The 25,893-nt window shown below is 46.3% G+C and overlaps 1 protein-coding gene across 1 annotated transcript; it reads right to left on the bottom strand.

The window, feature by feature from the left end:
• Positions 1 to 3,596: 3,596 nt before the first annotated feature.
• On the bottom strand, positions 3,597 to 18,368 carry LOC140113041 (protein S100-P-like). The gene is made up of 2 exons (XM_072132623.1): positions 18,165 to 18,368; positions 3,597 to 3,795 (listed from the first exon to the last, which is right to left on the bottom strand). The coding sequence occupies exons 1-2, from the start codon at positions 18,300 to 18,302 to the stop codon at positions 3,646 to 3,648; spliced, it is 288 nt and encodes a 95-aa protein (XP_071988724.1). The 5' UTR covers positions 18,303 to 18,368; the 3' UTR covers positions 3,597 to 3,645.
• Positions 18,369 to 25,893: the final 7,525 nt, after the last annotated feature.

The following is a 25,893-nucleotide window of genomic DNA, read 5'->3' as shown; positions in this document are numbered from 1 at the left end:
GGCCCTTTGGGACACTGGGTATATGGGTATATGGGTAGCTTATAGAAAACCTGCCGTGCTATATTATGTGGTGGTGGATGGGATTGTTTGTTATTGTTTGTTGAATGAAGCAATTCTGCCATTGATGTGTGTAGGATTTATATGACATAATTGTTGTGTTTATTTTGCCACTGGCTGATAAGGGTTAAGCTCCTGATTTGTGACCTATGGACCAGTCATTTGTGATTACATTGTAAATTGTGCTGCATTAAGGAGTCGCCCGACTTTTACACATGCTTACTTATGTATATACAGTGTAACATGCATTCCAGATTCATCCTTACTCCATTGTTTTTCACTCTGACATTGCTAGTGTGGTTTATACTTGCTACCGTGATTGATTCTGTGCCACACCTGGCAGTCTCCTCCAGCTATGATCTGGTTCTTTAGTAGTTAACGTGCAGTGATCAACAGGTTTCCTATTCAATCATCTTCTGCACCTGAACCGTGATCCTGCTATAAGCTCCTCCTGGTCAGAGCTCTGGGCTTGCTATATTCTCTGTTTGCAACAAAGTTTCTGGTATTAAGGTGGCACACGTGGCGTTTTGAACCCAATTTTGGCTGTTTTTAAGCAGTGCATCAAAAAACGCATGCGTGTTTTTGAAAACGTATCCGTTCTTGACAGGTTTGACCAATTATTTTAATTGCGTTTTTCAAAAATACATGCGTTTTTTAACACATGCGTTTTTTGACGGGCTGCTTAAAAAAGGGAAAAAAACGGGCCATTTAAGCAATCCGTTAAAAAACGCATGCGTTAAAAAAGCATGCGTTTTTTTGAAAACGCATTGGTTTTTGACCGGTTTTACCAATTATCTTAATTAAAACGAATCAAAAGCGAATGCATTTTCAAAAAACACATGCATTTTTTAACAGACTGCTTAAAAACGGGCCAAAAACAGGTTCAAAACACCACGTGTGCCGCCGGCCTAAAGATGATAACACACGTGCCGTTTTGACCATGTTTTTAGCCCGTTTTTAAGCAGTCCGTCAAATAACGCATGCGTTAACGCATGTGTTTTTGAAAGACGCATCCATTTTTGACAGGTCTGACCAATTATCTCAATTCAAACTGGTCAAAAACTCATGCGTTTTTTAACACATGCGTTTTTTTGGCGGACTGCTTAAAAACGGACCAAAAATGCGCTCAAAACACCACGTGTGGTATCACCCTAAGGGTGAAGACACACATGGCGTTTTTGGGCCGTTTTTGGGCCGTTTTTACTAAGTGCGTTTTCAGATCGTTAAAAACGCATGCGTTAAAAACGCATCCGTTTTTAAAAACCGCATGCGTTTTTTGAAAACGCATGCGTTTTTGTCCGTTTTTCCGAAATTGCGCAATGAAAAACGGCCAAAAACGCATGCGTTTTCAAAAAACGCATGCGTTTTTAAAAAACGGATGCGTTTTTAACGCATGCGTTTTTAACGATCTGAAAACGCACTTAGTAAAAACGGCCCCAAAACGGTCCAAAAACGCCATGTGTGTCTTCACCCTAAGGCTATTGTCTGATGATTCCTCTTGAACAAAAAAGCATAACTATAAAGCAACCTACACAATGATATGGGCCAGTGCCACCCAGTGATGGGGGGGGAAGTACCAGGTGATCATGGGAAGCAGCCAGTTCTATTGCAACAGTTGTTTAAATATATAGCAGATTTAGGGACTCCATCCCCACCCATCTATACTTTAGGGTGATGGTACACGTGGCATTTTGAACGCATTTTTGGTCCGTTTTTAAGCTGTCCATTAAAAATGCTTGCGTTTTTTGAAGACACATCCGTTTTTGACAGGTTTGACCAATTATCTTAATTGAAACTGGTCAAAAACGCATGGGTTTTCAAAAAACAGCCCAAAAACGCGTTCAAAACGCCAAGTTTGCCATCACCCTTATGCTCCCTGCTGTTTTAGGGGGCCTCATAACATATCCTTGCCCTAGCCCCACAAGTGGAAAATCTAAATTAATGGACTTGCCGACCCTATTCTTCTAATTGCTGGGGATCCCAGTTTTTGAACCCCGAGTGATCACCCGTTATCCCCTATCCTTATATTGTGTAATACCTACGGTGACCTCTAGAGGCACATTGATATGGTCATCATTCTGACTTGTGTCCCGAAATTATGTAATATTTAACCATATCATATTTACTGTAAGATTTAATACATTTTAATTAGATGAGCAAACAATAAGTTTCCCTAAGTGTTCTTTAAGGAGATTTGATAAACATATACTTTGCCCAGGTCACAAGTTATTGCTCATTTGATATTCCAGGATCTAAATCTATCCTTGCAGTAAAGCTGAAGTTGTACACTAGCTTGTAAAACAACAAAAAACACACATGTAGATGGAGCTCCACTCAAAATTAGATTTTTATAATTCTGTTGTCTTATGTAGAATTGGGAGAAGTCACTATGGTGGTCAGAGCTGGATGGAGAAGAAGAGGAAATAATATAAGATCTTATGTGCTCATTTCTGTCCTTGATCCACTGTAACAGTAGAATAATATACTAATACTTATAGTATACAATATAATTATACAGTGAAAACCAGTATTAAACAGTATAAAACCGATATTCAGGATTAACTCCTCTTGGACCGTCCTCTGACTTTAGACGCTGGCCGTGGGAGCAGGACCCATAAAGACCCTAGGAGAAGGGAGATGCGATCTCCTTCTCCCCTCCTCACAGCATTGTGCTAAAGTAACGAGATATAAAGTGGAGCAGAGCTGGCGCTGCCTTCTGCTCTCTCTCTCTCTCTCTATATATATATACAGGCGGTCCCCTACTTAAGGAGACCCGACTTACAGACAACCCATAGTTACAGACAGACCCCTCTGACCTCTGGTGAATCTTTCTGAATGCTTTACTATAGTCCCAGCCTGCAATGATCAGCTGTAAGGAGTCTGTAATGAAGCTTTATTGATAATCCTTGGTCCCATTACAGCAAAAAATGTTTAAACTCCAATTGTCACTGGGGCCAAAATCTTTTTTGTCTGGATCTACAATTATAAAATATACAGTTTCGACTTACATACAAATTCAACTTAAGAACAAACCTCCGGACCCTATCTTGTACGTAACCCGGGGACTGCCTGTATATATGTGGTATATATAGTAAAAACACAAACGCACAAAAATATTAATAAATATTCATAAAAAATGCTTTGGCCCCATTGGCCCGAGACTATACATGTTACATATCAAAACAAAATAGGGAATTCATTAATAATGTTTATTTTGAGTTAATTTGAAAATTAAAAAGAATATGTACTATAAATGACAAAAAAGCCTTTTTTTGCAATTTTAACCCCAAAGAAAACTAAAAATTAATAAAAATAGACCATTAAACTTTTTTTTACGTTTTAACTAGCTCTATGTGTCCCGAAAAAAGCACAGCAAAAAATGTTAAGGTTAATGTATGACTAAATTTGCTAAAATGCCCCGGTCACCATAGTCTTTTCAGGCCACGTTACTAAAGGGTTAACCACCCATGACCAACATATATGATGTATACCAAAATGAACCCATTGATAAACCTCCAAAAATAATCACAAAAAAAATGTATATGAAATACAGAATTTTATTAGTTGTCAACAGATTGAAAGACATAATTATTTTTTGGGCTTTTTTTCAAATCTTTCATGTCCCAGAATGAGGACAGAAGAAAGAAGGATGATAAACTCTTTAAAATCCACTTCAGCGTCACCATTTATATCCAGATCCTTCATGAGTTTGTCACCTTCACTTTTGTCTTTCGCATTCTAGAGAAAAAAAATTAGACAATATATTAGGCCTGAAGAAGCTTGTCATTTTTTATAACATGCACAGTTCAAAAACAAGAAGGAACGGAATAAACCTGAAAATTTGAGTTTGCAAATTCTCAAAATTGACGATACAGAATCTTTGTATTCCTCATGCTTTCTACTGTACTAGCACTAAACTGTATAACACTAAATGGGGAATCAATATAAGATCCTTGCAGAGAAACCACACATCACTGAGGCAGTCAAAGTCATCCTTAAAGGTAGGGCCGGCGCCAGCACTGGGCATACTGGGGCAAGTGTAGGGGCCCAGAGCTGCTGGGGGCCCACATAAGGCTGTACATAAGGAATCCATGGGGGTGAGGAAGGCTGTATCTAATTAATCCATAGGAGGTGGGTATAAAATAACCATGTGGGGGCTGTTTGGGATGGTAAACTAAAGAATAATTAAGGGAACACGAGACTGTTTGAGTTTCTGAATTTTTAATGCCGTCATGTGAGTTCACTGCAAAGGGGCCTACTGAGGCTCTGTCACCCAGGGACCTACTGAAACCTGGAGCTGAAGGGTATGTCCACTTATTGCAACACTTGGGTATTCCTCATACATTTACTTTATGTCGGCAGCAAATTACATGGGCTGATGTGCTGCCAACAAACACTCATTTTGATGCCAAAGTAATGGCTGCTGTTAGTTCGGAATGTCCTTTGATTAGAAATTGTATTTAGTGCGCATGAAGAATTAATTTGTGTTCTCCACATAAATGATTGGCTACAATTAGAGATGAGCGAACATACTCGTCCGAGCTTGATGCTCGTTCGAGCATTAGCGTACACGAAACTGCTCGTTGCTCGGACGAATACTTCGCCCGCTCGAGAAAATGGCATCTCCCGCCGTTGTGATTTTTGGCGGCCAGAAACAGAGCCAATCACAAGCCAGGAGACTCTGCACTCCACCCAGCATGACGTGGTACCCTTACACGTCGATAGCAGTGGTTGGCTGGCCAGATCAGGTGACCCTGGGATAGACTAGCCGCTGCCCGCGCTGCTCGGATCATTCTCTGTCTGGATGCCGCTAGGGAGAGAGATGCTGCTGGTCAGGGAAAGCGTTAGGGTGTTCTATTAGCTTACTGTTAGGCAGGAGTGATTCTACAAGAACCCAACAGCCCTTCTTAGGGCTACAATAACGTTTTATTTTACTTTTTTTTGGTTTGCTTGTGGCTGGGCTTGCTGGCACTAGTAGTGCAGCTAGTACCATATTGTGAGGAATTAGCAGGGGGACTTGCTACCGTTGTGTTTAGCTCTTAGTGACACACATATCCACCTCAAACACCAAAGTGGGGCAATTTATTAGGGATTAGATTTGAATTAGGCACAGTCTGCTGATTTATTTATTTTTTACGTTTATTTCTTTTTATAACTCAAAGTCATCTGGCAAAGCAGTGTGCTTTCAGTGTAGGCTAGAAAATAGCCATAGGAGAACCCCAACGGCTTATTTAGGCCTACAATAGCGTTATATTTTCCTTTTTTTTTGGTTTGCTTGTGGCTGGGCTTGCTGCCATTAGTAGTGCAGCTAGTACCATATTGTGAGGAATTTGCAGGGAGACTTGTGACCGTTGTGTTTAGCTCTTAGTGACACACATATCCACCTCAAACACCGAGGTGGGACGATTTATTAGGGGTTTGATTAGAATTAGGCACAGTCTGCTGATTTTTTTTTTTTTTTTTACGTTTATTTCTTTTTATAACTCATCAGGCACAGCACAAAATCCAGTTGTGTGCTGTCAGTGTAGGTTAGAAACTAGCCATAGCAATAGGATAGCATCGTTTTGTTTAAAAAAAAATAAAAATTTTTTTTTTAAAGTTTACACTTTAATTTGGAAAATGTTTAACCCGAGGGCTAGGGGTAGAGGACGAGGGCGTGGGCGTCCAACTACTGCAGGGGTTAGAGGCCGTGGTCCTGGGCGGGGTGAGACACCACCTGCTGATGAGGGAGCAGGGGAATTCCGCAGAGCTACACTCCCTAGGTTCATGTCTGAAGTTACTGGGACTCGTGGTAGAGTACTGTTGAGGCCAGAACAGTGCGAAGAGGTGATGTCGTGCATTGCGGACAATGCTTCTAGCCATTTGTCCACCAGTCAGTCTTCCACGCAGTCCACCCATGTCACTGAAATCAGCACTCCTCCAGCTCCTCCACCTCAGCCTCCTTCCCCCCAGTCTGCCCCCTCCCAGCAAAATTTGGCATTTGAACCGGCATACTCTGAGGAACTGTTTTCTGTACCCTTCCCACAGTCACAAACCACTTGTCCGGTTGCTGCTGAGCTATTTTCCGATGCCCAGGTTTTCCACCGGTCGCAGTCTGTGGGTGATGATGACATTATTGACGTAGTGGAAGAAGTGTGTAAAGAGGTGTCGGACGATGAGGAGACACGGTTGTCAGACAGTGGTGAAGTTGTTGTCAGGGCAGGAAGTCCGAGGGGGGAGCAGACTGAGGGATCGGAGGATGATGAGGTGACCCAAACTGGGTTGATAGGCCGGGTGAACACAGTGCTTCTGAGACGGAGGCGAGTCCTATAGCAGAACAGGTTGGAAGAGGCAGTGGTGGGGCCAGACGGAGAGGCAGGGCCAGAGCTGGTGCATCAGCGCCAAATGTTTCACGTAGTCAAGCTCTCGTGCCGAGGGCTAGATTTTCAGAAGTCTGGAGGTTCTTTAAAGAAACACCGGATGACCGACGGACTGTGATGTGCAACCTGTGCCAAACCAGGATCAGCAGGGGTTCCACCACTACCAGCTTAACTACCACCAGTATGCGCAGGCATATGAATGCTAAACACCCCACTCAATGGCACCAAGCCCGTTCACCTCCGGCCGGGCACACCACTGCTCCTTCCCCTGTGTCATCTGCTAGTCAGCCCCCTGCCCAGGACCCCGGCCCAAACACCTCCCGTGCGAAAACCCCATCTTCGCCTCCACGATCCTCCACGATCCTCCACAGCATCCACCAGCGTTCAGCTCTCCATACCCCAGATGCTGGAGCACAAAAGGAAGTATAGTGCAACGCACCCACACGCCCAAGCCCTCAACGTCCACATCTCCAAACTGCTTAGCCTGGAGATGCTGCCCTATAGGCTGGTAGAGACCGAGGCCTTTCGAAACCTCATGGCGGTGGCTGCCCCTCAGTATTTGGTCCCCAGCCGCCACTACTTTTCCCGATGTGCCGTTCCAGCCCTGCACAAGCACGTGTCAGACAACATCATCCGTGCCCTGACCAACGCCGTTTCTGTCAAGGTCCACCTGACCACGGACACGTGGACGAGTGCTGCCGGGCAGGGCCACTATATATTGCTGACGGCACATTGGGTTAACTTGGTGGAGGCTGGGACCGACTCTGACCCTGGGGCTGGTCATATACTGCCGACGCCGAGGATTGCAGGGCCTACCTTGGTCCAAGTCTCAAAGCCTACTATGCCTCCACCTCCTCCTCCGAATTACCATCCATGGGTATGGCGCCATCAGTCAGTAGCTCTAGGCACAGCAGCAGTGCCATCGCTAAGCGACAGCAGGCGGTGCTGAAACTGCTGAGCCTAGGCGATAAAAGGCACACCGCCCAAGAGCTATTACAGGGCATCACGGCGCAGACTGATCTGTGGCTGGCACCGCTGAACCTGAAGCCAGGCATGGTTGTGTGTGACAACGGCCGTAACCTGGTGGAGGCTCTGCAACTCGGCAGACTGACACATGTGCCATGCCTGGCCCATGTGTTAAATCTCATAGTTCAGCGTTTCCTCAAGACATACCCCAATCTGTCTGATTTGCTCACGAAGGTCCGCCGCATCTGTGCGCATTTCAGGAAGTCCAGCACAGATGCTGCCACTCTCAGGGCAGCGCAGCGCCGCCTCCAACTGCCCGCTCACCGACTGTTGTGCGACGTGCCCACAAGGTGGAATTCAACAATAACCATGTTATCCAGAGTTTACCAGCAGCGCAGAGCGATTGTAGACTGCCAGATGTCAACTTCCACCAGAACTGGTAGTCAGGTCAGTCAGCTTCCTCAAGTCTACAATGAGGAGTGGACGTGGATGTCTGATATCTGTCAGGTGCTGAGTAACTTTGAGGAGTCAACACAGATGGTCAGTGGCGATGCCGCCACATCAGCCTCACCATCCCGCTGCTTGGCCTGTTGAAAAACTCTATGGTCAGCATGAAGTCGGAAGCTTTGCGCTCGTCACAAGAGACGGGGGAAGAAGATTCCCTTGTTGAAAGCCAAAGCACCCTTAGGTCTGTTTCTCAGCGCATATCGGAGGAGGTGGAGGTGGAGGAGGAAGAGGAGGAAGAGGAGGAGAATGTTGGCGAGACAGAAGAGGGGACCATTGTTCAGTCCTTCACTGTTCAGCGTGTATGGGCAGAAGAAGAGGAGTTGGAGGAGTTGGAGGAGGAGGAAATGGTCAGTCAGGCCAGTGAGGGGAGTGAATTCTTGCCCGTTGGGACTCTGGCGCATATGGCAGATTTCATGCTAAGCTGCCTATCCCGTGACCCACGCGTTCAAAGAATTTATTCCAGCACCGATTACTGGGTATTCACTCTCCTGGACCCACGGTACAAGCAAAATCTTTCCACTCTCATCCCTGGAGAGGAAAGGAGTGTGAGAATGCATGAATACCAACAGGCCCTGGTGCACAAGCTGAAACAGTATTTCCCTTCTGACAGCGCTAGCGGCAGAGGGCGTACTTCTGCGGGACAAGTAGCGAGGGAGAGTAGGCGAGCAGGCAGCTTGTCCAGCACTGGCAGGGGTACGCTTTACAAGGCCGTTGCCAGTTTTATGTCACCCCAGCAAGACACTGTCACCTGTCCCCAGTCTCAGCAGAGTAGGGCTGATCTTTACAGAAAGATGGTGAGGGAGTACGTAGCTGACCATACCATCGTCCTAAATGATCACACAGCTCCCTACAACAACTGGGTTTCGCAGCCACAAAGGACATGTGGCACGAACTGGCGCTGTACGCCTTGGAGGTTCTTGCCTGCCCTGCCGCTAGCGTGTTGTCCGAGCGGGTTTTCAGTGCAGCTGGTGGCATCATCACCGATAAGCGTACACGCCTGTCGACTGACAGCGCTGACAGGCTGACGCTTATCAAGATGAATAAAGCCTGGATTTCTCCGGATTTTCATTCTCCACCAGGTGAAAGAAGATCAACCTGAATAATGTATGCACTCCTCCTCCTCATTGTCCTCCTTCTCCTCCTCTTTGTACACTAAAGCATAGGAAACTGGCTATTTTTTTCCAGGGCCAACTGGCTATAGCTATAGTTCTCTATGTATTTAATTTTTCTGGAGGGCCACCTACCCGGTCCTCTGTTTTAAACAATTTTTGGGAGTGCCATATACAGGCACTCAATCTATTTAATTTTTCTGGAGGACAACCTACCTGCTCCTCTGGTTTGAAAACTTTTTTGGACTGCCACATACAGGCACTCAATCTATTTAATTTTTCTGGAGGACCACCTACCTGCTCCTCTGGTTTGAAAACTTTTTTGGACTGCCACATACAGGCACTATCCAAATTAAATTGTCTCCATTGCTACCTTCACACGTCATCGCCATAGCTGCCTCCAAAAGTCGTCCATATAGCTGCCTCCATACATGGTCCCCTTATCAAACGAGCTGTGTCAGGCAGAATTTTGGGTTGTTTTCATGGCTTCCACATCAAACTTGTTAACTTTGTCGCCACCCTGCTGTGTAATCCACAAAATATACTGGCAAACTTTTATCATTTACCAATATTATTTCAGCGCTTCTTGCGCATCTGTTTACATTCCCCTCACCCGCCATAACCAAAACTTATAAGAACACTACAACACTTGATCTTAGACAAAAGGTTATTAGAAGTGCTGTTTGGGGAGTAGCCGAGAGACAGGGGCTTGGATTGGCGAAAGCTCGCCTGGCAGCGGAGCGCCAGCTCCATCCCAAGATCTAACTAACATAGTTTTAACTGCAGCACCTTTAATCTACTACTAGTTCACTGCCTCCATACATCGTCCCCTTATCAAACGAGCTGTGTCAGGCAGAATTTTCAGGTGTTTTACCAGATACATAGTGGAACTCGGCCCATCTGTCGCCGCCATGCTGGAGACCTGAAGTTGCAATCATAGCAGCGCAATATGGATGCCCCATACTGTCGCTCTTAATCATGGAACCATTTCCGAAAAAAAAACAATTAAAAATAGAACCACTATGCTATTCCATTATTCCTAGGTGAAATATTGAAACGACCCGGCCTGATTTGAAAATTATAATTTTTTCAAAGTAAACGCTTCTGGCCCCCAGGCCCATTTTGGGTGGGGAGGAGCCGAGAGACAGGGGCTTGGACAGGCGAAAGCTCGCCTGGCAGCGGACCGCCAGCTCCATCCCAAGATTAGGCAGCCTCAGAGGCATCCATGCATGCTGCCCCTGCTGTTTCCTGTCCATTTTGCCTCCACGATCCTCCACAGTGTCCACCATGCGCAACTTTCAACTCTCTATACCCCAGACGCTGGAGCACGAGAGGATATGCAGCACATCATCCCCTTATCAAACGAGCTGTGTCAGGCAGAATTTTCAGGTGTTTCATCAGATACATAGTGGAACTCGGCCCATCTGTCGCCGCCATGCTGGAGACCTGAAGTTGCAATCATAGCAGCACAATATGAATGCCCCATACTGTCGCTCTTAATCATGGAAGTCGTCTCCATGGCTGCCTCCACATGTCTTTCCCTTATCAAAAGAGCTGTGTCAGGCTCATTTTTCGGGTGTTTCACCAGATACGTTATGGAACTTGGTCACTACGTCGCCACCATGCTGTGTTATCGACTAAATATACCGTCAACCTTTTGTTCACATAGGAAATCATTTCAGCGCTTCTTGCTCACCTCCTTTGGTGAAGCCTGAGTCCATTTAGGGTATGTCGTCATGACATTTTCTAGCCTGCCACTGCTGCCGCTGCCTCTGCATGCCGTCCCCTATAGTGTCAGGGTAAATTATTGGATGTTTTAGATGCTATCTAGCCTCATTCGGTCACTCTGTCATGGCCATGCTGTTGCCCATAATTTTGGCATAATGGTGTGATTAAGCAGCCTCAGAGGCATCCATGCATGCTGCCCCTGCTGTTTCCTGTCCATTTCCGTGGTGTTTCCATCCTTTTCTGAGGTTCCCAGGTGTTTGGCCAAGCTTCCCTGTGCAGAGCCTTGGTCCCCTTGAAAAATGCTTGAGTCTCCCATTGACTTCAATGGAGCTCGTTATTCGAGACGAGCACTCGAGCATCTGGAAAAGTTCGAATAACGAGTACCCGAGCATTTTAGTGCTCGCTCTTTTCTAGCTACAATCTATATACTCCACTAAGGTATATAAAAATGTATACAACCTGTAAAGAATTCATAACATTATAGCTATTCTTCTTGACCCCTCCACCCACATGCACCCTTGACTTAGCCAAGTCTGCATGTGGTTTATATAGGTTGGAAAGGGAGCACAAAATGATCACATAATAAAATTCCATCCTTCTTTCTTTGAAATCATATGTCAGGAGAGGTGTGAGCCCCCTCTCCCACACACAAAAGAGAGTCATCACGTACTGCTAAAATTGGAAACCACTTGGAAACCTATTAGGCCCCATATTTATATAACATATTATAATGTGATAGTTAATAGGCATATGAAGGAATTATATGTGCCCCTAGAATGTTATGGGTCCGTATTATATAACTTTATACACTGCTGAATCATAATAAAACCAAGTAAAGGAAACTATAAAAGGAAACTTATGGCAAATAATAAACCACTACCAGTCACGTATCATGGACCGTAACACCATTTATTTCGTGGCCCTGCGTGGTGGCATTATTCAGGAAAGTAACTTTGAAGTGATATGCCAATTAGTTGTATGGTAGAGACCTCAGTGCAGAAGTCAAGCTCTCTCCACCGCAGAGTTCCTCCTTCTCTGTGAGTGACCAGTGATGTCACTTGCCATCTCTTCTCATCTCTCTTTAGCGTAGATCTCTCTGCCTCTAACACTGCATACTACTAATTTGCATATCACCTTATAGAACAGCTATCTATATTCTGTTCCTTAGTGAATTATTATGCAGTCTATTGTTATAAATACAGTTACATAATATTACATAGTGGGAAAAGTGCTTGATCGCTTGGGTCTCCACAGTCAGATCCCTAGTAGAGATGAGCGAGCACTAAAATGCTCGGGTACTCATTATTCGAGACAAACTTTTCCCGATGCTAGAGTGCTCGTCTCGAATAACGAGCCCCATTGAAGTCAATGGGAGACTCGAGCATTTTTCAAGGGGACCAAGGCTCTGCACAGGGAAGCTTGGCCAAACACCTGGGAACCTCAGAAAAGAATGGAAACACCACGGAAATGGACAGGAAACAGCAGGGGCAGCATGCATGGATGCCTCTGAGGTTGCTTAATCACACCATTATGCCAAAATTATGGGCAACAGCATGGCCATGACAGAGTGACCGAATGAGGCTAGATAGCATCTAAAACATCCAATAATTGACCCTGACACTATAGGGGACGGCATGCAGAGGCAGCGGCAGCAGTGGCAGACTAGAGAGCGTCATGACGACATACCCTAAATGGACTCAGGTTTCACCAAAGGAGGTGAAATGATTTCCTATGTGAACAAAAGGTTGACGGTATATTTAGTCGATAACACAGCATGGTGGCGACATAGTGACCAAGTTCCATAACGTATCTGGTGAAACACCCGAAAAATGAGCCTGACACAGCTCTTTAGATAAGGGGACGACATGTGGAGGCAGCCATGGAGACGACTTCCATGATTAAGAGCGACAGTATGGGGCATTCATATTGCGCTGCTATGATTGCAACTTTAGGTCTCCAGCATGGCGGCGACAGATGGGCCGAGTTCCACTATGTATCTGGTGAAACACCTGAAAATTCTGCCTGACACAGCTCGTTTGATAAGGGGATGATGTGCTGCATATCCTCTCGTGCTCCAGCGTCTGGGGTATAGAGAGTTGAAATGAGACATTGGTGGACGCTGTGGAGGATCGTGGAGGCAAAATGGACAGGAAACAGCAGGGGCAGCATGCATGGATGCCTCTGAGGCTGCCTAATCTTGGGATGGAGCTGGCGGTCCACTGCCAGGCGAGCTTTCGCCTGTCCAAGCCCCTGTCTCTCGGCTCCTCCCCACCCAAAATGGGCCTGGGGGCCAAAAGCGTTTACTTTGAAAAAATTATAATTTTCAAATCGGGCCGGGTCGTTTGAATATTTCACCTAGGAATAATGGAATAGCACAGTGGTTCTATTTTTAATTGTTTTTATGGAAATGGTTCCATGATTAAGAGCGACAGTATGGGGCATCCATATTGCGCTGCTATGATTGCAACTTCAGGTCTCCAGCATGGCGGCGACAGATGGGCCGAGTTCCACTATGTATCTGGTGAAACACCTGAAAATTCTGCCTGACACAGCTCGTTTGATAAGGGGACGATGTATGGAGGCAGTGAACTAGTAGTAGATTAAAGGTGCTGCAGTTAAAACTATGTTAGTTGGATCTTGAGATGGAGCTGGCGCTCCGCTGCCAGGCGAGCTTTCGCCAATCCAAGCCCCTGTCTCTAGGCTACTCCCCAAACAGCACTTATAAGAACCTTTTGTATAAGATCAAGTGTAGTAGCGTTCTTATAAGTTTAGGATATGGCGGGTGAGGGGAATGTAAACAGATGCGCAAGAAGCGCTGAAATAATATTGGTAAATGATAAAAGTTTGCCAGTATATTTTGTGGATTACACAGCAGGGTGGCGACAAAGTTAATAAGTTTCATGTGGAATCCATGAAAACAACCCAAAATTCTGCCTGACACAGTTCGTTTGATAAGGAGACAATGTATGGAGGCAGCTATATGGACGACTTTTGGAGGCAGCTATGGCGATGACGTGTGGAGGTAGCAATGGAGACAACGTGTGGAGGCAGCTAGAAAGACGACATGTGGAGGCTGCTATGGAGACAATTTAATTTGGATAGTGCCTGTATGTGGCAGTCGAAAAAAGTTTTCAAACCAGAGGAGCAGGTAGGTGGTCCTCCAGAAAAATTAAATAAATTGAGTGTCTGTATGTGGCAGTCCAAAAAAGTTTTCAAACCAGAGGAGCAGGTAGGTGGTCCTCCAGAAAAATTAAATAGATTGAGTGCCTGTATGTGGCACTCCCAAAAATTGCTTAAAACAGAGGACCGGGTAGGTGGCCCTCCAGAAAAATTAAATACATAGAGTACTATAGCTAGAGCCAGTTGGCCCTGGCAAAAAATAGCCAGTTTCCTATGCTTTAGTGTACAAAGAGGAGGAGAAGGAGGACAATGAGGAGGAGGAGTGCATACATTATTCAGGTTGAGCTTCTTTCACCTGGTGGAGAATGAAAATCCGGAGAAATCCAGGCTTTATTCATCTTGATAAGCGTCAGCCTGTCAGCGCTGTCAGTCGACAGGCGTGTACGCTTATCGGTGATGATGCCACCAGCTGCACTGAAAACCCGCTCGGACAACACGCTAGCGGCAGGGCAGGCAAGAACCTCCAAGGCGTACAGCGCCAGTTCGTGCCACATGTCCAGCTTTGAAACCCAGTAGTTGTAGGGAGCTGTGTGATCATTTAGGACGATGGTATGGTCAGCTACGTACTCCCTCACCATCTTTCTGTAAAGATCAGCCCTACTCTGCCGAGACTGGGGACAGGTGACAGTGTCTTGCTGGGGTGACATAAAACTGGCAAAGGCCTTGTAAAGCTTACCCCTGCCAGTGCTGGAAAAGCTGCCTGCTCGCCTACTCTCCCTCGCTACTTGTCCCGCAGAAGTACGCCCTCTGCCGCTAGCGCTGTCAGAAGGGAAATACTGTTTCAGCTTGTGCACCAGGGCCTGCTGGTATTCATGCATTCTCACACTCCTTTCCTCTCCAGGGATGAGAGTGGAAAGATTTTGCTTGTACCGTGGGTCCAGGAGAGTGAATACCCAGTAATCGGTGCTGGAATAAATTCTTTGAACGCGAGGGTCACGGGATAGGCAGCCTAGCATGAAATCTGCCATATGCGCCAGAGTCCCAATGCGCAAGAATTCACTCCCACTCACTGGCCTGACTCTCCATTTCCTCCTCCTCCAACTCCTCTTCTTCTGCCCATACACACTGAACAGTGAAGGACTGAACAATGGTCCCCTCTTCTGTCTCGCCAACATTCTCCTCCTCTTCCTCCTCATCCTCCTCCACCTCCTCCGATATGCGCTGAGAAACAGACCTAAGGGTGCTTTGGCTATCAACAAGGGAATCTTCTTCCCCCATCTCTTGTGACGAGCGCAAAGCTTCCGACTTCATGCTGACCAGAGAGTTTTTCAACAGGCCAAGCAGCGGGATGGTGAGGCTGATGATGGCGACATCGCCACTGACCATCTGTGTTGACTCCTCAAAGTTACTCAGCACCTGACAGATATCAGACATCCACGTCCACTCCTCATTGTAGACTTGAGGAAGCTGACTGACCTGACTACCAGTTCTGGTGGAAGTTGACATCTGGCAGTCTACAATCGCTCTGCGCTGCTGGTAAACTCTGGATAACATGGTTAATGTTGAATTCCACCTCGTGGGCACATCGCACAACAGTCGGTGAGCGGGCAGTTGGAGGCGGCGCTGCGCTGCCCTGAGAGTGGCAGCATCTGTGCTGGACTTCCTGAAATGCGCACAGATGCGGCGCACCTTCGTGAGCAAATCAGACAGATTGGGGTATGTCTTGAGGAAACGCTGAACTATGAGATTTAACACATGGGCCAGGCATGGCACATGTGTCAGTCTGCCGAGTTGCAGAGCCGCCACCAGGTTACGGCCGTTGTCACACACAACCATGCCTGGCTTCAGGTTCAGCGGTGCCAGCCACAGATCAGTCTGCGCCGTGATGCCCTGTAATAGCTCTTGGGCGGTGTGCCTTTTATCGCCTAGGCTCAGCAGTTTGAGCACCGCCTGCTGTCGCTTAGCGATGGCATTGCTGCTGTGCCTAGAGCTACCGACTGATGGCGCCATGCCCACGGATGGTAATTCAGAAAAGGAGGTGGAGGAGGGGTGGGAGGAGGAGGAGGCATAGTAGGCCTTTGAGACCTGGACCGAGGTAGGCCCCGCAATCCTCGGCGTCGGCAGTATATGACCAGCCCCAGGGTCAGACTCTGTCCCAGCCTCCACCAAGTTAACCCAATGTGCCGTCAGCGATATACATAGTGGCCCTGCCCGGCAGCACTCGTCCACGTGTCCGTGGTCAGGTGGACCTTGTCAGAAACGGTGTTGGTCAGGGCACGGAGGATGTTCTCTGACACGTGCTTGTGCAGGGCTGGGACGGCACATCGGGAAAAGTAGTGGCGGCTGGGGACCGAATACCGAGGGGCGGCCGCCGCCATGAGGTTTCGAAAGGCCTTGGTCTCTACCAGCCTATAGGGCAGCATCTCCAGGCTAAGCAACTTGGAGATGTGGACGTTGAGGGCTTGGGCGTGTGGGTGGGTTGCGCTATACTTCCTTTTGCGCTCCAGCGTCTGGGGTATGGAGAGCTGAACGCTGGTGGATGCTGTGGAGGATCGTGGAGGCGAAGATGGGGTTTTCGCACGGGAGGTGTTTGGAAGACTGACTGGTGGACAAATGGCTAGAAGCATTGTCCGCAATCCACGACATCACCTCTTCGCACTGTTCTGGCCTCAACAGTGCTCTACCACGAGTCCCAGTAACTTGAGACATGATGAACCTAGGGAGTGTAGCTCTGCGGCGTTCCCCTGCTCCCTCATCAGCAGGTGGTGTCTCACCCCGCCCAGGACCACGGCCTCTGACCCCTGCAGTAGTTGGACGCCCACGTACACGCCCTCGTCCTCTACCCCTAGCCCTCGGGTTAAACATTTTCCAAATTAAAGTGTAAACTTTTAATTTTTTTTTTTTGTGTTTATTTTTTTTTATTTTTATTTTTTTTTAACAAAACGATGCTATCCTATTGCTATGGCTAGTTTCTAACCTACACTGACAGCACACAACTGGATTTTGTGCTGTGCCTGATGACTTTGAGCTATAAAATGAAATAAAGGTAAAAAAAAAATAAATCAGCAGACTCTGCCTAATTCTAATCAAACCCCTAATAAATTGTCCCACTTCGGAGTTGGAGGTAGATATGTGTGTCACTAAGAGCTAAACACAACGGTCGCAGGTCTCCCAGCAAATTCCTCACAATATGGTACTAGCTGCACTACTAATGCCAGCAAGCCCAGCCACAAGCAAACAAAAAAAAGGAAAATATAACGCTATTGTAGGCCTAAGTATGCCGTTGGGGTTCTCCTATGGCTATTTTGTAGCCTACAATGAAAGCACACTGCTTTGCAAGATGAGTTTGAGCTATAAAATGAAATAAAGGTAAAAAAAAAAAAAAAAATCAGCATACTCTGCCTAATTCTAATCAAACCCCTAATAAATTGCCCCACTTTGGTGTTTGAGGTGGATATGTGCGTCACTAAGAGCTAAACACAACGGTAGCAAGTCCCCCTGCAAATTCCTCACAATATGGTACTAGCTGCACTACTAGTGCCAGCAAGCCCAGCCACAAGCAAACAAAAAAAAAATTATAACGTTATTGTAGCCCTAAGAAGGGCTGTTGGGTTCTTGTAGAATCACTCCTGCCTAACAGTAAGCTAATAGAACACCCTAACGCTTTCCCTGACCAGCAGCAGCTCTCTCCCTAGGGGCATCCAGACAGAGAATGATCCGAGAAGCGCGGGCAGCGGCTAGTCTATCCCAGGGTCACCTGATCTGGCCAGCCAACCACTGCTATCGACGTGTAAGGGTACCACGTCATGCTGGGTGGAGTGCAGAGTCTCCTGGCTTGTGATTGGCTCTGTTTCTGGCCGCCAAAAATCACAACGGCGGGAGATGCCATTTTCTCGAGCGGGCGAAGTATTCGTCCGAGCAACGAGCAGTTTCGAGTACGCTAATGCTCGAACGAGCATCAAGCTCGGACGAGTATGTTCGCTCATCTCTAATCCCTAGTAATCAGATCCTTCTACCACTACAAAATTTTATGTAAAACAAAGTGATTAGGTGCCCTTAAGTGCCCCATGTGAATGTAAAGTAAATTAATGTATTATATATAATGCTGGGAAGTAGGAAGCCCCCATAGACCCCTATGGTCAAGATTGCTGAAGGTCCCAGTGGTCAAACCCCAAACATTTTCTATGTAGTGTCTTTGTAGTGAACCCCTTTAAACACTTTTAATGTCTCTTGTTTGGGAGATGTTGCACTCTATTAAAAAGTACAATACATTAATTCAAGTTATGTCTGTATCTATTGTATGTAGATAATATCTCACCCTCAGGATCCCAGGCAGTTCCTTCTCCATCAAAGTCTTCAGTTCCCCTTTGGATAAAGTGTCCCCTTTGCCGTCTTTTACGGAATATTTGTCAAAGACATTGATGATCTTAGTGATTGCAGTTTCCAGTTGGGTCATGTTTGGATGGGATGTTGGCTCCTCTGCTCGTTCAGGTAGATAGCTATAGGCAGAATGAAATATTCGGGACGTGGCTGCTACTTATATCGGTCTGTTTTGTCACATGTTTACGGTGAAAAGCAAATATTGAGCAATAGGTAAATATACTGGGTGTAACATACTAAAACTTGCAATAAATACTCACTTGAGAATTTGAGTATTATGTTTGGTAATGGTTGGCTCAGTTGAATCATGTTGACTTTCTTCATAGGAATAAATGACACACCTTCATTTTATTTCACCCCTCGCAGGCAAAATTGTGAAACTCAACTTATGCTCATTCACTAGTGAACAGCAGGGTATAGAGGTGAAGATGTCCATTAGACAAAGTACAGCAAAACCCACTAAATTTCTACAAAAATGTTTATGTGTATAGTTTTAGGATTGTTCCAACTCTTCATACAGTGGCAGATGTTTGAGCAAAAGAATACAGGCGGTCCCCTACTTAAGGACACCCGACTTACAGACAACCCATAGTTACAGACTGACCCCTCTGACCTCTGGTGAAGCTCTCTGGATGCTTTACTAAAGTCCCAGGCTGCAATAATCAGCTGTAAAGTGTCTGTAATGAAGCTTTATTGATAATCCTTGGTCCCATTACAGCAAAAAATGTTTAAACTCCAATTGTCACTGGGGCCAAAATTTTTTTTGTCTGGATCTACAATTATAAAATATACAGTTTCGACTTACATACAAATTCAACTTAAGAACAAACCTCTGGACCCGATCTTGTACGTAACCCGGGGACTGCTTGTAATGTCTGATACTTATGTTGCTTATGTAGATAAGGGACAAAACACATGTACACTCAGCCAAACCAAACATGCATGTGTATAGATCTCTGATCATTTGGATTGAGCCTTTGTAAATCTGGCCATACATATACAGTCGTCCAAACCCGGCATGTTTTAGGGACTGCTCAAGTATGTCAGTGTTAGGGAATGTACAGATACACTTGGGGGGGCATTTACTTACCTGTCCGGGGGAGTTTACATCAAGTGCATTGATAATGCCCTGTGCCACTATTCACCAAGATCGTGCGCCCGATATCCTGCATATGTTGCTTCCCCGCTCAGGTCCACCGGAGTTCACCTTCTTCTTCCTGGTGCATGTAAGTGCTTGATCTTGCCACACCATTTGATAGTTAAATCCCGCGCTGAGTCTGAATCAGTCGGATCGTCCGACGTGCCGCCCCCTGATTTCTGTTGCATGAAAGTCGGCGCAGCTGAGCCAAAATCAGATCGCGTGCAACACAATCACCTGCTAAATACCTGCCCCAGATGTGCAATTCCTGAAAATGTCGGAAAATCCGACTAAAGTGCGGCCCCATGGAGTATCAGGCAAGCTGACCTTAAATAGAGGTGTCTTACTATGGCTTCATTGTCTCTTCCAGTGCATGCTCAGCAAATCTGGGAGTCTATACAGGGGCAGATTAAGCCATGGGCCCTGGGCTGTATGAATATTATAGCCCCCTAGTCTGGAATTCACTTCCTACATCTGGTTCTCAAATCCATCTTTTTAGAGAATGGAGGATACATCTCTTTTGTCTGCTGTCAATCTGCAGTTTCAGGACCTTTAGAGGGCATTTTGCACAGTCGCTCTCTGTGACTCAGGGAACGTCGTAGACTAGGTTTTGACCCAAAATTTTCACCCCGCGCTTTCCAAAATCCATTTATTAACCACCATCTACAGAAGCTGCTGCCTACTGGCAATGAGCATAAGACACTTATGTGTGAGGTAAGATGGATAGAGACAGGGATAGGGAGAGATTTATCAGAAATGTCTGAGGTAGAACTGTTCCAGTTGCCCATGGAAGCCAATCAGAGCTCAGCTGTGCAAAAATGAAACTTGAGCTCTGCTTGGTTGCCATGAGCAACTAGAACACTTCTGATAAATATTTCCATAGACAAAGTGACAGTCGGAGACAGAGACAGTGACTGGTATGAGAGTGCCCAAGACAGACAGTCACTGGTATGAGAGTGCACGAGACCGACAGTCACTGGTATGAGAGTGCACGAGACCGACAGTCACTGGAATGAAAGTGCCTGGCAGTCAGTGGAATGAGAGTGCCCAGAGAGAGAGGGTCACTGGAATGAGAGTGCCCAAGACAGTCACAACATATACCCTTCACCAGTGTATGAGTTTGTATGAAATTCAAATATAGCAGATAAAAAAAGTTTCGACGTTTCAGTCGTCTCAACGGGAAAGTATATATCACAGTATTACAGATTATAAAGATTGCATAGAGTCATCATGACTACAGCGGTCACAGGGTAGTGACACTGTTATTATATCTCTCATAAGAGAAAAACAACATATAATTTTCTACAATCAATTTTCTCAGATTATAAATAAATAAATATATATATATCATAAGATAAAGAGTTACAATAGCCCATAATTTAGGCCCAGAGAGAGCGAGTGTACTAGGAGGAGGGGGAGCGATCCCAGCTGGCAGGCGTAGCAGACAAAGGCAAATCTTGTATAAAAACATGAGAGGCATGTAGGTAGATCATAATCAGCACGATAGTATCGGTAACTTACTGCAATAGGGAGCCATAATATTTTATGTGAAGCAAGACACAAGACAAGCCGCATTCCTGCTGTCATCCCAGGCTCGGACTGTGTCCTACATCCCTATCATCCCTGGCTGCCACCGCGGGCCGAATTGCACCCGTGGAATGACCTGGTGGCACCCCGCCGCAGCAGGACCATCCCGCTTTGCGGCGGACTCTGGTGAAGACCAGGTGCCACTTGGGCTCCGGTCTTGGGTGTCGGCTAGCACCCTCGACATCTTTCGTGGTGGTCCAGAGGGTCCACTGGTCCACAGACTCCTCTTCCCATAGAGCAGTGATGGCAAACATTTTAGAGGCCGAGTGCCCAAACTACAACAAAGACCCGCTTATTTATCGCAAAGTGCCAACACAGAAATTTAATTTGTGATTTATACTCCCTTCTCTGTCACAGATTTCATTGATACCAGCACCTGAGGACAATAAAGCAGAAAATAGTCCCAGGTAGAGCTGTCACTTTAAAATAGCTCTGTGCACAGCAAGTCCTGGGCTGTCTGGGACTGCAGGAAGATACCTGGAGTCATCTTTGGTGATGGCCTGAGTGCCCACAGAAAGGGCTCTGAGTGCCACCTCTGGCACCCGTGCCATAGGTTAGCCATCACTGCCATAGAGACTTTTAGTTCTGTTGTCTGTGGACCGTTATACATTCGTACTACCTTACAGTCACATCTTTGTGCCAAAATAAATAGATATAGATGAAGAATTATTAATAACAATTGTAAGCATGCATGTTAATATTCCATATAATATATAATATAATATTCCCTAATTCAATATTTCTAAGGAAGAAAATTAGAAAATACATCTTAGACGTGACAATAAGGCTACATTCACACTGCCATTGCCCGCTGTACCGTAGCACGGTGGGCACACGGCAGTCCCGCTGCTCACCCCCATCCCTCTCCATAGGAATATATGGCGCACGGCGCTGTATTCCGTCGAAGGATAGGACATGTCCTATCTTTCTACGGGGTACGACCATTGCCGTCTATGGGGGACGTGTATCGGCCGTATATACGTCCCCCATACTGCAGTGTGAATGTAGCCTTAGGCAAATGTACATGATAGAATTCAAAGGCAAATTTATGAAAAAGTCCTGTCATAAGTTCGATTCGGTCCCAGTGGTTCAATAGTTTGTAAGATATGAATCCAATATGATTCTCTGTTACGTAGAAGATTTATTCTGTTGCCACCTCTTCTTGGTATATCCACCGTCTCAATGACCTGGTATCATAGTCGTGAAGGGTGGTGAGGATGAGAGTTTAAATGTGCTGGGACTGGTAGCAAGTTTTGATTAGTCCGTATTATAGATATGTGTCTTTTATAGGAGTTGTAGTCTCTCCTATATATAGTAAGCCGCATGGACATGTCAACAGATAAATGACAAAACGAGAATTACATGTGAAGTCATCTTGGATGGGATAGTGTTTACCCGTCCTGGGATGACAAAAATATTAACCACGAATCACAGAGGAGCATTGGCTACGGTCAAAGCACGGAAAGGTCCCTTTTCTTGAAGTAGAAAAAAAATTTGTTTTGATTTTTTCTGAAAACTGCCAAGTCAGCATGTACCAACTTATTCTTTGTTCGTTTTGTAACAGTTCATGGGAGGTCATTGAAATTCTTGAATATCCGGATAGGCTTGTTTAGAAATAAACAAAAAAGTTACACAAGAAGAATTATTATGCGTGCCAAATTTTTCAGAATTGATGAAATTGGCCTGAGAATCCTCTTTTGGAGCACCAGGAAGAGTGCGGTTCCTGTGTTAAACAAGTGTCAGTGACAAAGACGGACAGTGACAGAGACAGCCTGAGACAGTCTATAGATATATGGTTAGCATTTCAGCCATGCAGCACTGGGGACCTGGGTTCAAGTCCTAGGGTCAACATCTGCATAGAGTTTGCAAACAGTCCAATTGTGGAGCAGCACAGCGAGTATAATAGATCAAGTCCAATGGTGGGTGCACGCCTCCAACAAACCCGATCCACCGGATTGTAAGGTCAGATATCCAAAAAAAATGCAATAAGGCACCACTCCGGTACGTATAAAGGTGATCTTTATTCACCCAAGGCAAAATAAGGTGCAACGTTTCAGCTCACCCATAGAGCCATTATCAGGCATAGAGTTTGTATGTTCTCTCCGAGTTTGCATTGGTTTCCTCCGGGTCCTCCGTTTTCCATACTAGTAGGTTGATTAGATTGTGAGCCCTATTGGCGACAGGGACTTATTCGGCAAGCTCTGTACAGCGCTGCATAATCTGTGTGCTATATAAATAAAGGAATTATTATTATAATTATTAATTATTTTTGTTAACCCATTCTATTGTGTTACAGCTAAGAGCAGTTATTTACTATCCTGGGCAAAGCCGGGAGCTGCAGCTAGTTATATATATTATTATTCACTAATGTGTAAATGTGTATGCAGTTGGATGTAATGTCTGTGCAGCTGACGGCTTGTGAGAGTGGAGAGCACCAACATCTTATTTTTAATTTACTAGTTTATTCTAGTGAATTGAAATAAAGTCTCTGGACTGAGGCTTCTGCCTTGTGGAGGTGTCTGTTGTTCATAGATCTTAAAGTGAATGTCTAGCCACTAGCTCCTGTACATTACCTCCAGTACAATGACCACTATTAGATATGGAAGTATAATACTATGAGAACTAAACAGACTGATAAACCGGTTCTACATTGTGGTTTCACATGATGGCATGTTTATTTATTATCAGATGTAGGAACTGTGTATAATCAGGAGGAGGTTATCAGGGTTTACACAAGGATGTGACCAGGGTGTAATCACAGTGGAGTGTACAGTATACAAGAAGGGAAGTTCAGATCAAGATTATACATCCACATCTCTTGTTCTTGCTATGCATCTTCACTTTATAACAATGTCCAACAAAAGTCTTTTATTTCTTTCATATGTCCTTTATCCCTTTTTCCACCCTTATCTTTCTTGCTATTCCCTCCTTTCCTTACATCGTACATTGCTCTCTACATGCTTTCCTTTTTTCCTTCCCTCACATATTCCTTCTTTTCTTTGTCTCCATATCTTCCTGGCTTGCTCATTCCTCTCCTTCCTTTCCTTGATTTGTTTCTTTCCCCTACTTTCCTCTTTCTCATTCCCTAGTTTCCTCTCTCCCCTTCTGTCACCTTGGTTTCTACCTCCCTATCCTTTCCCCTGTCACGGGTGTGCCCGCAATGCATATCACGGGCCCACCCGTTCCCCTCCCTGCCCGTGGGCGCAGCATCACTCACCTGTCCCCACTCCTGATTCCCGTCCTCGCTCCGTCCTGAGTTCCCGTGTCCTGAGTTCCCTTGTCCCCTGTTCCGGTTTTCTCGTTCCCATCTGCCCGGACCTCCCATTGCTTACCTCGGATTGGACTTGACCTTGCATTTCTGCCGCCTGCCCTGACCTGAATCTGACCACAAGCCTGTCTCCTGCTAAGGTACCTCAACCCCGGCTGCCACCACGGGTTAGTCACACCTGTGAAACGACCTGGTGGTAACCTACAGCAGCAAGTCCATCCCTCTTTGCAGCGGTCTCTGGTGAAGACCAGATGCCACTTAGATTCCGGACCCAGGTGTCGGTTAGAACCACCTCCCGTGGTGGTCCAGTGGATCCACTCATCCCGAATCCTGACATCCCTTATTAGTTTCTCCTTCTCTTCCATCCCATCTCATCTTGTTAACCCCTTCACGCTCTGTGATGGATCTTCAGGGCCCGATCATGGTCGCACCCCCTCCCACTGCGATTTTTACTCCCCTGGGAACATATACGTCTCTTGATTCTTGTGTTACATTTACTTTGATACAGCTGTATATTGTACTTACCGTATATACTCGTGTACAAGCCGAGATTTTCAGCACAAAAAATGTGCTGAAAAACCTCACCTCGGCTTATACACGAGTCAACTAAGAAAAAAAAAAATAATACTCACCCTCCGGTGTCTGGATCCTCGGCGGCAGCTCCCGATTCTCGGCAGCGGCTCCGCTCCCCTCTTCTTTCTTCACTGGCGGCTCCCGGTCTCTTTGCTTACTTCGCTAGCCGTCAGTCGCGTCCATGCGATCTGCCGACGGGCGCCCACTATGATGCGGCGCTGTCGCCGCTGATGACGTCATCGGCGGCGACACTGCCGCATCATAGTGTGCGCCCGCCCGCAGATCACATGGACGCGACTGCCGGCTAGCGAAGTAAGCAAAGAGACCGGGAGCCGCCAGTGAAGAAAGAAGAGAGGAGCTGCCACCGAGGTTCGGAAACCGCCACCAGGACCGGGAGCCACCGCCGAGGACCGGGAGCCGTGCCGAGCATCAAAGGGGAGTATTAAGTTTGTTTTTTTTATTCACTTGGCATACTGGGGGCAGGTTGTATACTACTATTGGGGCAGGCTGTATACCACATGGGGGCAGGCTGTATACTACATGGGGGCAGGCTGTATGCTACATGGGGGCAGGCTGGCTATATGCTACAGGGGGCAGGCTGGCTATATGCTACAGGGGGCAGGCTGGCTGTATGCTACAGGGGGCAGGCTGGCTGTATGCTACAGGGGGCAGGCTGGCTGTATGCTACAGGGGGCAGGCTGGCTGTATGCTACAGGGGGCAGGCTGGCTGTATGCTACAGGGGGCAGGCTGGCTGTATGCTACAGGGGGCAGGCTGGCTGTATGCTACAGGGGGCAGGCTGGCTGTATACTACAGGGGGCAGGCTGGCTGTATACTACAGGGGGCAGGCTGGCTGTATACTACAGGGGGCAGGCTGGCTGTATACTACATGGGGCCAGGCTGTATACTACTTGGGGCAGGCTGTATGCTACAGGGGGCAGGCTGGCTGTATGCTACAGGGGGCAGGCTGGCTGTATACTACAGGGGGAAGGCTGGCTGTATACTACAGGGGGCAGGCTGGCTGTATACTACAGGGGGCAGGCTGGTTGTATACTACACCCTCGGCTTATACTCGAGTGAATATGTTTTTCCAGTTTTTGGT

This window comes from Engystomops pustulosus, chromosome 1 (assembly GCF_040894005.1).
Source record: "Engystomops pustulosus chromosome 1, aEngPut4.maternal, whole genome shotgun sequence".
NCBI classification, from domain to species: Eukaryota; Metazoa; Chordata; class Amphibia; order Anura; family Leptodactylidae; genus Engystomops; species Engystomops pustulosus.
Note: the sequence above shows the minus strand (reverse complement) of the source record. Positions and strands in the feature narration are given on the sequence as shown.